At 48.1% G+C, this 12,723-nt stretch overlaps 1 protein-coding gene across 3 annotated transcripts in view; it reads right to left on the reverse strand.

Annotated features, from left to right (window-relative positions):
• The window catches only part of Scg3 (secretogranin III), a 30,010-nt gene that overhangs the window by 11,292 nt on the left and 5,995 nt on the right, over positions 1–12,723 (reverse strand). For 2 of the 3 annotated variants that reach the window (XM_004638993.2, XM_023724088.1), the window contains 5 exons: positions 11,412–11,554; positions 10,606–10,755; positions 7,847–8,024; positions 2,873–2,989; positions 1,833–1,916 (listed from right to left, as the gene is read on the reverse strand). In XM_004638993.2, the coding sequence (XP_004639050.1) occupies positions 1,833–1,916; positions 2,873–2,989; positions 7,847–8,024; positions 10,606–10,755; positions 11,412–11,554 (672 nt within the window). The remainder of the gene's footprint in view (positions 1–1,832; positions 1,917–2,872; positions 2,990–7,846; positions 8,025–10,605; positions 10,756–11,411; positions 11,555–12,723) is intronic. The other variant, XM_023724086.1, reaches the window with a different exon arrangement.

The following is a 12,723-nucleotide window of genomic DNA, read 5'->3' on the forward strand; positions in this document are numbered from 1 at the left end:
AGCGACTTGTCCTACATTAATCTGTATAGGCCAGTGGGGGCGAACTATGGCAGACACATGACTTTTCTTTTAAGACAAAAGATGTTAATGTCTTAGTTGCTTTTTCTGAACTAAAACCTCATGATTCAGGTTTCACTGCAGTCCTGGCACTTTGCGATACGAAAGCGGGCTTTGGGGTGCAGAGCAGGCACCAGTCTCTAAAAGGCCCACCACCACTGGCCATCACTGGTCAGCTCCGCGAGATGAGTCATGGCCTAAAGCAAGCATGGCAGGTCTTGGTTCCAAATGAGAACAACCATGCTGCTGGCTGGTCCTCCCTGCAGAGCAGCTGGTACCCAGAACAGCACAAGAGCCAGGCTGGACCGGACCTGCCCTGGACATCAGCCACTCCATCGTCCCAGCCACCCCAGCCTAAGGAAGAGATCTGGACTCTTGCTGTGAAAAAAGGGAACCCCTTGTGCGCTCCTCATTTAGAAATAAACACATCTCCCTCTAGAAACCTTGGGCTGAGATTCAACATCCTGACCCCGAGACAAGTAACCCTTGAAACAAAGTCATGCATGCCTGGAGCAGATACAAAAGCCACAGAACGATACTTTTTTTTTTGGTGGAACCGGGGATTGAACTCAGGTCCATGTGCTTGCCAGGGAAGCACTTATTCCACTGAGCCATCTCCCTGGCCCAGAACGATACATTTTTTTAAGTAAAAATTATTTCATTATATTTTTGAAAAAATAACAAAGAAGAAAGAATTCAGTTCCTGTGTGGCATATCTGCTAGTGCACTGAGGTGTACAACATACACAGAAATTGTACAGATGTGTTTTTCCTAGTTATACAATTTTGTTCCTTGCTTTTGTCATTACAGAAGGCATAAAAGCATTATTTTAAAGGGCCCTAAAACATTATCAGCCAGGCATGGTGGTGCAAGCCTACAATCTCAGCACTCTGGAGGCAGAGGCAGGAGGATCATTGCAAGTTTGAGACCAGCCAGGTCTACAAAGAGAGCTTAAGTCCAGCCTGAACCGCATAGAGAGACCCTGTCTCAAACAAACAAACAAAGACAAAACCCCCATTATCAAGGATATGTACATTTCCTGAATCAGGGTCAAAAATTACAGCAGAACAATTCCCAATCTTTCTTTTTCACTCTGCCACCCCCTTGAAAGGAGGCTTCTTTCCACAGCTGAGTGGAGCTGAGTGGGATTATGGCTGCAGATCCAGAACTAGCGAAACCAAGAGAAGGAAGTGCCTCACACTGTGCAGTCCACCCTGAGGGCAGAGGAGGAGGGCTGTGGGGAGTGGGCAGAGGGCTAGGGATGGGCTGCTGGCGCTGCAGGACAGCCTTTTCCATTCTGGGATGGTTCGTCTTGACTGGCAACTCAGTCAGTGGGAGAAACCCCAGGAGGGGTCAGCAGCGTGCACGCTGGGTGTGCCGTGGTGCACAGCCTTGGGGGCCACATCTGGGCCCTGGCCCCGTCCGCTCTGCTGCCTCTTCCTCACTCCCTGCGTCCCAACGCCACGGCTTCCACCACTTCCCTCACCGTGCCCTTCACCATGCTGTTCTGCCTCGGAGCGGCCAGCCATGCCCTGAGCCCTCTGAAAGTGTGAGCCGAAGGAAGCCACTCCCGCTCGAGGCTGTGGGCACCAGGCTTCTGGGCCGCGGCAGAGCACACAGTATGTCAGGTTATATCTACTTAATCCTATGGTTGGGTCTGAGATACTTAACTCTGACACCTATAATTTTTTATTAATGTTTATTGGCAGCTATTATTTGCCACTCAAAAGGGCTATTCTTCTAAAAGCTACAAAAAATAATTAAGTAAATCCTACCTGGGAGAAGCTTGCTTTTATTGTCAGTAGCATTTTTTTCTAACTTGTTCTTTGTCTGAAGAGCAATTGTCTCATCCAAGTTTTCTGGAGGAAGAAAGGCAAGGGATATTATTTCCTAAGAGGCATTATCAAACTGTGTACTACAAATGTTTAAATCTCACCAGAAATACCACACTAGCAATTCCAAAATATTAATGCTACTAGAAATGCTGGCCCTGACTTAATTTCTAGGAATCCTAAACTCTGGGATGGACAGGCACATAAAACAAGATCGTCAGGCTAACTGCAGAAGTCCCTTCGTCTTCTCTCTGGCCACTGCCAGGACACTTCCAAGGTCGTGACCTAAGGCGGATGCATGAGCTTTGATCGTTGCAACACCTGTGGTCAGGACACCCAGCCCTCTGTCACTCTCCACATTCAGCCCCAGGCTGGCTGAGTGGCCCTGGGCTGACCAATCAGGATAGTCCCTGATCCTCGGCTACAGTGATTGGCTCAGGAAGGAGAACATGGCTCGATCCAGGCCAATGAGAGGCAGGCTGGGGCCTCTGAGAACTCTTGTTCTCTTACGAGTGCTGCCAGCTTTGGCCCCTGGGTCTTCCACAACCTGGTTAGAGACAACCCAGTCCTTCACTTGATGGAGGCGGAAGGTGAGACCCCAAGGCTCAGCACTCCCCACACCACAGCGCAGTGACCAGGAGCGCAGACCTCAAGGTCCAATCAGGACTCTTAGTCCCAACCTTCTGAACACAATGGGAAAAAATTGAGTTAAATTTTGATCAGATTGCCACCCTGGGAATTATTAGAAAATAGTAATAACATTAAATGAAGGAAATGAGAACTTGTTATACTCAGATCTGGGAAGAGAGCAGATTTCTGGTGGACTTCACTTGCGTTCATCATCACACGGGAATTCGGATTACCCTCGTGGGTTCGGCTGCTGGGACGTAGATTAGCAAATGCGTGTGGAAATTATTGCTAAGTCCCCAGTTCGCTTTGGGCAGTGAAAACCATCGCAGTAAGCACAGAAGGGCGGCCCTCACCCAGGTAGGCGACCCCTTCCTCCGGGGAGATGGTGCCGTACTTCACCATCATCTTCACGAAGTCGATTAGTGTTTTCATGATGGTGATCAGCGTTTCCTTCTCTTTTGCCTCTTTTTCTATAGAAAAGGATGAAATAATTGAAAGGAAAGCAGTGGAGAATAGCTTCATCTTTCGTGCCGATTTAGGAAGTACAGCACCTTGTTAAACTATTTTTCCCTACATTTATAGCTAAAAGCACATACATTTAATTTACAAAAAAGAAAATCTAAGACTTAACTGGGAATACAAGGTGCTGTGCAGTTACGCCAAACGTCTAAAGAAATGGGCAGTTATTACTTTCCGTTAAGGTTTAATTTCACTTAAAGGCATGTACCTAAAGAGACAGCTTTACACCTGCGCCACCCTGCACACCAGCAGGACGGGAGAAGGCTGCCGCCCAACAACCTTTCTCCGGTGGCAAGTTTTTGGGAAGAAGAACAGCTGCATTCATTAATTCAGCTTAATTCCTATCATCAAAAATAATTGCACATATACATACGTTGGGTTATCAACATATGTGGTGAATATTTAAATTTTAAACATTTCTTACAGTCCAAGACACTTGGTCATCCAGTCCCTCCCAGTGTTCCCTCTTGCTTCAAGAACATTCAGCTCATCACTGTTCTTGCCGCTCTGGGAGGCTGTTCCAGAAGTCCTCGTATTTACGAGGTGTGATCAGAAACATGGTGAATGCAGCTGCCATCCAATGGAAAGACAGGCTTGTAACAATATGACGCCATGTCCCCACCGCCCTACTCAGCAGATGTGGCACTGGGGGGCTTCTGGCTTTTCTGCAAAGTCAGAGTGACCACGGAAGGTATGGACATTTTGAATCAATTCAGGACACCGAGGCAGCACAATAGTGCAGCTGGAGACACTCAGGAAAGGGCCCTCCAGGGTTGCTGCAGAAGGTGCCCAGAATCACAGGATGAGGGTATGAGGGGAGGGTTTTGAGCGGAGCTAATAATAATGCTGCTTTCTATTTTTATCTATTTATTTTATTTATTTTTATATTAGAGAAGGGTCTATAGGGTGTTCAGGGTCTCACTACTAGATTGGACTCATAGTGATCTGCCTGTTTACAGCCTCCCAAGAACTGGGATTACAGGCACACCCCACCACGCTCAGTCTCAATTGCCATCTCAGCACACCCCAGGGGTGGGGCTGGCATGGCAGGCTGGGGGATTGAACCCTTGGCCCCTGTGCCTGCTTGCAGGTGCTTTGATCTGCTGAGCTACTTGGCCAGTCCTAAAAGTTGAGAAGGATTTTTTTTTGGCTGGCTCAGGCTGCCTTAAGAGTGGTTCTGGTAAAGCATGTGGAGCTAGGGGAACAAGGTATCCTGTGCCTGCTTATGCAAAATTGTATTTGCATAAGCAGGTACTTAAACAACTGAGCTAACCAGCAGGCCCCCTGCAATACCTTTTTAAAGTGTAAACTGTGTGTGTGTGTGTGTGTGTGTGTGTGTGTGTGTGTGTGGAATCGTGGATTGAACTCAGGCCCTTGCGCTTGCCAGGGAAGCACTTATTCCACTGAGCCATCTCCCTGGCCCTTAAAGTGTAAACTTTTATAGCATTTATCAATCAAATCTCATGCTCATTTTTTAAACCCAGCTTTGATTTCTCTAACAGTTGTATACATTGCTTTTTAACCTCTATTTCCTTTGAAAGAGTACATGTGAATGGTAAAATTCAGTGATTTTACTGAGACTAAAGAACGCTCACTTCCTCCTCTCCAGCTCACCCCAGCTAACAGGCCCCTCAGAACCCTCGTATCTGACACTGCTCTGCATTTCAGGGGAATGAGACGCCTCCTGGTGACCTAGTAGCTCAGTAAATGTGTTACTTTTGGAATAAAAAAAAAATCTGGCTCTTTTTTGTTTTTCTTTTGGGGGGAGGATGCCAGGAATTGAACTCAGGACCTCACACTTGCCAGGCAGGTGCTGTACTGCTGAGCTATATCCCCTGGCTCTATTATTAAAGAGAGGGAAAAAAAATGAAGTCAGGTGCTAGAGGGTAGTTTATTTTTCCTGTTCTTTTTTTTGAGCCGCTGAGCTATAACCCCGGCCTTATTTTTCCTATTCTCTCAGCTGACGTGGAACTTGCTCTCTAAATACTCCTCCCCAACCCCATCTTCCCCACAGACACGCTTCTTACACAGCAGCCGCCAGTCTACTTTTACTGGTGAAAATTCGGAACCTTTCCTCTTTCGCTGGCCTGGACCCAGGAAGGAAGGAGCCGGACGCAGGCCTGCTCTGCGGGCCGCAGCCATTGCCAGGACCGGCTGCTCAGAGAGGGCTCCCGCACGGCGCTGTACCCTACGACCTAGGGCTTCACATACTTTTTCCAACTCATACTCAGGAAACTGACAGGGAGAAATGTACGTGTTTACCTCGATGCCCGGAAGTCCGCGGCTAAACCTGGCTGACTAACCTGCGCCTCTCCTGAGCTGCTCAGGGCTCTCTTGGAGGCGGGGCCCCTGCTCGCCAGCATCCCTGTGGCCTCCAGAGTGGGCAGCCTGGAGACAAGCACGGGACGGGCTGGTCAAGGGTGGGAAAATGACCCTGGGGTTTCTCAGGAACACAGGTGGTGTTTTGGGCATCTACCTGTTTTTTTATTTCTCAGGTGGCTCACAGGCTGAGCCAGGGACAAAATTAAATTTAAATTTAAATTTTAGAAGACTAAAGGCAATAAGGAACCCAAGGAGGGAAACAGGAAGATAAAAACAATACAAAGGACATCTTACATGGTGGAATTAAAAAAATATATAAACTCACAGCTTGCAAGAGAAATTGGAAAAGAGGTGGGGAAGACACTCAGAAAGAACTGTGCAGTCCCCTGGCCACCACGGTGATGAGATATCTGCATACTCCTGTCCTCTGCACAGTGCCCAGCCTGGCTCTGCCCTGGTGACACGTGATTCACCAGGATGTTAGAGCTGCACCTTTGCCAGCCAGCAGGGCAAGGAGGCTCAGAAGAGACCCTTGAGACGACAGGCCAGCCCCGCATCCCCGCAGAGGGCTAGTGCATCCAGCCAGTGTCTGCAGCCAAAAAACAGCAGGTATTCTCTGGGAATGAGAGCTTAAGCTAAGGTCCCATCTTGGGGGATAGAGAGCCCCGTTAAGATTCCCAATGTGGAGGTTCGATGTGAGGTTGCATCTTTGTGTTTTTGAGACAGGGCTTCACTATGTAGTTCAGGCTGGTCTTGAACTCACTAGGTAGCCCAGGTTGGCCTGGGACTTACATCAATCCTGCCTCAGCCTCCTGAGTGCTGGGATTACAGTGCACACCACCGCAGCAATCCTGCATTTGTTAAAGGAAGTGGAAAGTCTGTGAAGGCCGGCCATGCTAGAGCCCTGAGCAGTAATAGAGGCCCCGGACATTGTTGTCCTCTTGGCAGATGAACCAAAACCAGACATGAACTGAAATCCTCCCGGTAGCTAAGTGCACGTGTAAGAGAGAGGACACACACACGGAGGAATCTGCTTAAAACAGCCAGTCATTTCCCAAGTGTATTTTCGGCCCCTGCCTTCCCTTTACCCAGTGTCTATTTCAGCTCACTTGGAGGCTAAAGCTGGAAATGTCCTGACTCATGTAGAGAAGGATAAGCTAGATTCCATCCACAGTTCCCATGAAGAGCGGAAAAGGAAAACTTTTTAAAAGACGCACTGGCAGATGGCACAGTTTCCTCTTCCCCCCATGTGCAGATGAAGCTAGAAAACGTGATGCTAAGTGAAGCAAGACAGACGGAGAGCAAAATCCTGTGATCTCACTCAGAGTCAGTGCCGGCGCCTGTGGGCTCTGTGTGCAGGAGTTCAAATAATCAGGGGTCAAAAATATTCAAGGAAAAATGCCTCATGACTAACACCAGGTTTTCTTGTCTTTGTTGCCCACACAATACAGTATAAGAAGCACTTAGGTAACACTTATACTGTACTGGGTTTATAAGGCACCCAGAGAAGATTTAAAGCACCTGGGAGGATGTATGTGGGTTGTGCGAAAATACTACATGGTGCTATATAGAGAATTTCAGCATGTGTGGATTTGGGCATTTGAGAGGCAGGAACCAGACCTCGGATGATGAGAGCCAACTGCATGTGCAATCTCAGAGTCAAACCACAGACGCAGGGAGTGGGCTGGCAGCAAGGGCTGTGGGGGAAAGTTGGGGAGGTGTTGGTCAGAGGGTTCAAGTTCAGCTATCCAAGAGGAATAGGCAGGGGGACACCCAGAAGAAGGGTGTATTAGCAGTATGGGAGCGTGTACCCACAATGTGTTGACAGGGTAGAGCTTAGGTGTTCTTAGAAGAGAAGCAAAATAGGAGGAAGAGGAGGAAGAGGAGGAGGAGGAGGAGGAGGAGGAGGAGGAGGAAGAGGAGGAAGAGGAAGAGGAGGAAGAGGAGGAGGAGGAGGAGGAGGAAGAGATACCTAAATGAGGTCATGGGTATGCTAATTAGCCTGATTATCATGATCACTTCACAATAAATATGCATATATTAAAATATCAAGTTATACATCTTCATTGACAACTTATGCCCATGATATCCCAATAAAACTGAGAGCAGAGGAGTTGCAGTGGGCACACAGGCTGAATAGGCTGGGCACAACCCTATCTGGCTCACCTCCGATCTGTCTGCAGGATGTTCTTTCCTGCACCTTGTACACAGCAGATGTTCACTGTTTGCTGAACAAATAAATTGGACCCCATGTGAGCAAGAAGACTGTGCCACCCGGAAGCCCCAGCTTTCCTGGCCGGCCTTTCCTAAACCTTCCCATGACCACTGCATTGCTTTTGAAAAACTGTTGTGAATGATTTTCCCCATGGCCACAGTATAGGGCATTGCTGATTTTTATGCAGAACCTGAAAACAGGAAGAAAAACCCAGCTCACACATATCCTAGAACTATGATTTCTGTCCCCAGGGTCAGAAAGCAGCACTTACCTGAATCAATGCTTTTCAGCAGTGCATAGAAGTTTGGGAAGTACTGGAGCTCCTCGAAGCTGTCCGCACCATAGGTCTTGGTTCTCCTTTCCAAGCCATTGGCCAACGTCAGTGCATTGGACACGGTTTCATCACTTTCTCCATGTGTAAAGCCATTCTGAATTGCTGTCTTCAGCATCTCCAGTAAGTGGGGGAATCAAGAAAGAGTGAGTGTTTGGTTAGGACTCATGAAGCATCAGCTCAACCCCTTTCTCTGTGGTGTCCTTGAATGTGAGGCAGGAACCCAACTCCCGTGGCTACCGCCAACCTCTGCTGGGCATCAAGCCTACAGAAAATTTCCAGCAGCTCTGAGGACAGAGTCCTGCACGGAGGGAGGACCCTGGAGTCACAGCATCCGCTGGGAGAGCAGATAGGTGAGGCCTAGGCCTCTGGTTCTCTCACTGTCTCCTGGCTAATGCTGTCTCTCGGGAGGACAGCTGCAGCTCACACCTCTCCACAGGGTGACAGCCCGCTCCAGGAAGACTTTCAACATGTCCAGCAGTAGCAGGTGGCCACACCTGGGAATTTTCAGGTGACACTTTAATGGCTGTCTGGTTGGGGCCAGGGAGCTAGCTCAGTGGAATAAGCACTTGCCTGGCAAGCGCAAAGACCTGAGTTCAATCCCTGGTTCTGCAAAAAAATAATAATAATAATAATAATAATAATAATAATAATGATAATACTGGCTGTCTGGGTGGGTGTGTAATGTTTCTAGAAGATCAGATTTTGTTTGGTGCGCCCACCTTAGGAGTGGCCCATTTGCCATTCCATGGGCCAGACAGGAATCAAAGAGCTTTCCTCCTGTGCCTTTCCCGCATCTACTCCACTAGGGCCTGTGTTGGTCCTACATCCCCATTCCACCACAAATCTCTGTCTCTTGGTCTCTACTCTTCCTGTCTCTCTCTGTTGCTCTCTCCTTCTCTTTCTCTCCTACCCCACTCTGCTCCCAGCTCTCTCTTTCTAACTGGCACTCTACCGCTCTCAAATCTCTTCTCAACACTCATTTTCTTCACAGTAGACAGAGTTATGTTTTTAACAGCCTGACCCCAAAATGCCTTGGCTTAAAATCTACCATCGCTGGAGTGTGTTTTGTCTGTTACACTCACTCTGACAGTTGACTGACTGTGTGATGTGGGGAGAGGGGTCAGCAGGCAGTGGTTGGTGTTTCTCCTGTGAGGCGGGTTAGCACTCTTATGACAGCCCATAGCTGGCCAGGCGGGTTTTCTTAAGCAAGCCGGCAGCCCCTTGCCACCCGGGCTCCACACCTGCTCGATCCTCCGTGTTTCCACCGTGCATGAGGAGGAGCATGGGACCGAGCCAGACGTGGTGGCCCAATCGGGTTTTTCAGCCTCCACAACTCTGAGCTAAATAAGCCTCCTTTCTTTATAAATAGTGACAGAATCCTCTGGTGTTTCCCATGGCTGTGGCAGTAGAGCTGACTCTACCAGGCTGACTGGGCTCTGCATATCCGGCCGGGTCCACACCCAGCCTGGTCCCTCACGGCTGTCTCCGCCTGTGTCAGCCACGCTGTTCTGTCCATTGCTTGGACCCCACATTGCTGCTCCACCTCTGCCTCTCTCAGTCAAGATCCAAGCTGGTCTTCAGCTCTCAGCGCTGGTGGGTTGCCTCTCTGGTACAGATTTCTCTTTGTGAAGCCTCAAAGAACCGTGCTGCTGTGACACAAATGAAGGCCCTCTGGGAACTGCACGCCTCTCCCCCCAGGCCAAAACCTTCTTCAGGGCAGGCCTGGCTTTTTTGAAAATGCACGCAATGTCTTCGCTGCTTGGCACATGGCTGGTACTTGGATAAGTAACGAGAGCAAGACCTTGAAAACAGCTGTGGCGAGGTCAGTTCAGATGCGATGGGTTGAGTCAGGAGTTCTTTGATAAATCTACAAAGTGTTGGTGTCTCATTTTTTAAGAGAGGGAAAATTGTTAGAAGCTGTTTAAACAGATGGCAGCAGGTAGGGCTTGAAAGTAGAGACTGCTTTTAGGCTCTCTGGTGAAAAAAAAACCAAACCAGACCTGATTTCTCTTTTGCAGACCTTGTAAATCAGAGCCCGAAGACGCCATGCTCTTTCTTTGTATCTGATATCAGCTGTTGGGGGACAGGAAGACCAGGAGCAGGAAGGCCAGAGGAGAGGCAAGGAGCGGGGTATCTTCCTAGGGACAGCCTCCGCTAGGGTCTTAAAGAGAATTTGTGGAGCAGGGACAGTTCTCACAGGTTGGCCAGTGCCAAGGAACAAATGGGTGGCGCCTACTGTAAGAGGAAACAGAATAGCCAAGGAGCTGTGAGGCATGTGGCACCAGGACCCCAGACTGCGCAGTCCTTAGCATGTGATGACGTTGTTGGCGCTTTTTGTGCCTGGAATCAAACTCAGCACTTCATCCTTGTCAGGCACGAGTTATGCCGCCGAGCCATACCCCTGGCCCTGTATGATGTCACTTTGCGTATTAAGTGCTGTTTTACAGTGTGGCCTAACAGGTAACTTCACTGTATAATAGACTATGATGCGTGACCTCTGAATTATTTTCACAGTAGAGTACATTTGTATCTTTTGCCATCAAGTGGGCTAAAAATGCCGCATGCTCCAAACCTTCTTTGGCATCAAGTAAGCCACTAATTATACACAGATATGCTCACACAAGCACACACGCACGCATGCACACATGCACACGTACGTGCATTCACACACCGCCAGGACAGACACACCTACATACCACTTTCTCTGGGATTTTGCCAGCCTGGTTCTCAGTCCTGCTTATGGATTTATTGAGCTCCTCCTCGTAAGTGTTGGCTTCCTTTGAAATTAATTTTTGTAAAGCATCTGCCACTTCATCTTCCAGTGTGTGTGCCTGGCTTTCTGTGATCTGTTTAGAAGGGAAAAACATATATCAGCCTGTAATTCAAAAAATCTAGACTAAGCTCTGCCCTGAACATACACACTTAGAAGAGAAATCTTTGGACTTTTGGGGCAATCCTGCTACACCTGTGTCACATGCTGGCTTGGGTACCAACCACATGACTCTCAACCTGACGGTGGAAACCCAGGAAGTCCTTGCTTTGCGAAACGGGCTCAGGCCAGCTTGGGACTCTGGAAAGTTAACATTCTACACCTGCCAGGCTGGTCAGGGCAGGTGGCCAGGCTGAGGCTGGGTGACATTGGATTGCCGAGTTTCTTACATATATCACCTGCCACTACTCCTGTTATTCCCTGTATTGCCACATGTCTTGTACCTATGCTGTGACATCACAACTGTCCTTCTGAAATCCCTTCAAACAAATGTGGCACCAGGACACCAGACTGTTCTTCTGAGATCCCTTAGGTTGCAAGCCATGGGAAGCCTCTCTTTACCCAGCTGGACTGTCTGGTCTATGGGATGCCTGGGCTTGGGCCTGTGTGCTTGTCTAGTTCTTCTGATAAAATATAAACTCAAGGGGAGCCTGCTCTCCTAGTACAAGAGCACACGGGCACTGGAGTCCAGATGCAGTGGCCTGGCACCCTCCTCTCACGCATATGACTTACTAGGCCAAGATTCAGCAGCTTAGAAACAATCTTGTCAAACACTCCTCTGTCATTCTCTTCATAAATCCTGGTAGCGATTTTGTGGACAATGTCATCAGCAGTTAAAGGAGTCCCATCCAGTTGATGAAGGCCATCTGGGTCATCTAGACAGCAACGCAAAGTCAGGCCATGGTGATCACGGCTTCACACAGCGTGCAGTACTTGTAATCTACGCCATGCTTTCCCACACTCATGTAGGTTGAGACAGGCTTATGGTGGTACTTGGCCCACGTACACTCTTGGTTTGAGGTAAAATTGGGTTTCAAGCTAAGAACCTAGGTGACAGTGGAAATTCTGAAAGCTGATGTGGCCATAAGAGTTAAAGATGACACAAAATACCTCTCCATTTATTGTTGTCACTCATAATGCAAACAATGCTTTTTACATAGTATTCTGTATTCACATAGTAAACCATATTATTCATATATAACCTGTTATATCATTCAATTTATCACACTATACAATTTGACATTCTACTTCTGAACTGGGGTAGGTGGTAATAGTTCCTGTTGTGCTCCCTCTGCAGACTAAATTCCTAGGCTAGGGGTCGGGGAAGCCGACTAACACCTAGAACAGGGAACGGACCGAAGAACCAGGATGTAAACGGAAGATTTTCATGACTCACCTGGAGTGAATATTTACTTCTAGTGAACATGTGTCTGAGTATCTTCGTGTAAGGCATCTTAAAATGACAAGACCCATTCTTGAGAGAATGGGGAATTGATTTTATGAGTCTGGGATTGAAACCAATTAATTAGTTTAATTTATTTATTTGGTAGAGGGTTTCTGCTACGCAGTTCAGATGCAGAGCGATCCTCTTGTTAAGCTTCCCTAGTGCTAGGATTACAGGCGTGTGCCACCATGCCTGGGCACAGCATGCCCAGGGTCCTGGGGTCAGCACAACATGCAGTACTGGAGATTGAACCAGGTCTTTGCACCTGCCAGGCAGACACTTAGAGTGCCAAACTATCTCCCCAGCCCTAATTAATTTATTTTTAATAAGAATAAAAATAGTAAAAAAATTGGAAATGATACCCAACTTCACTAAGCAAAGTGATATGAATTCAATAATGACTGTTATATTACATGTTGCTTTCTTCAAATTAATTGCTCAGGGGGCTGGTGAGATGGCTCAGTGGTCTAAACACCTACTTAGAACAAGCTTAGAAAAGCACAGGGACCACGGTTCAATCCCCCAGCCCCACATGCCAGCCAGCCGCGCCCCCTGGTGGGCTGAGCTGGCCACACACACACACACACACACACACACACA

The sequence above is a fragment of the Octodon degus genome, unplaced genomic scaffold (assembly GCF_000260255.1).
Source record: "Octodon degus isolate 3935 unplaced genomic scaffold, OctDeg1.0 scaffold00105, whole genome shotgun sequence".
Classification (NCBI taxonomy): Eukaryota; Metazoa; Chordata; class Mammalia; order Rodentia; family Octodontidae; genus Octodon; species Octodon degus.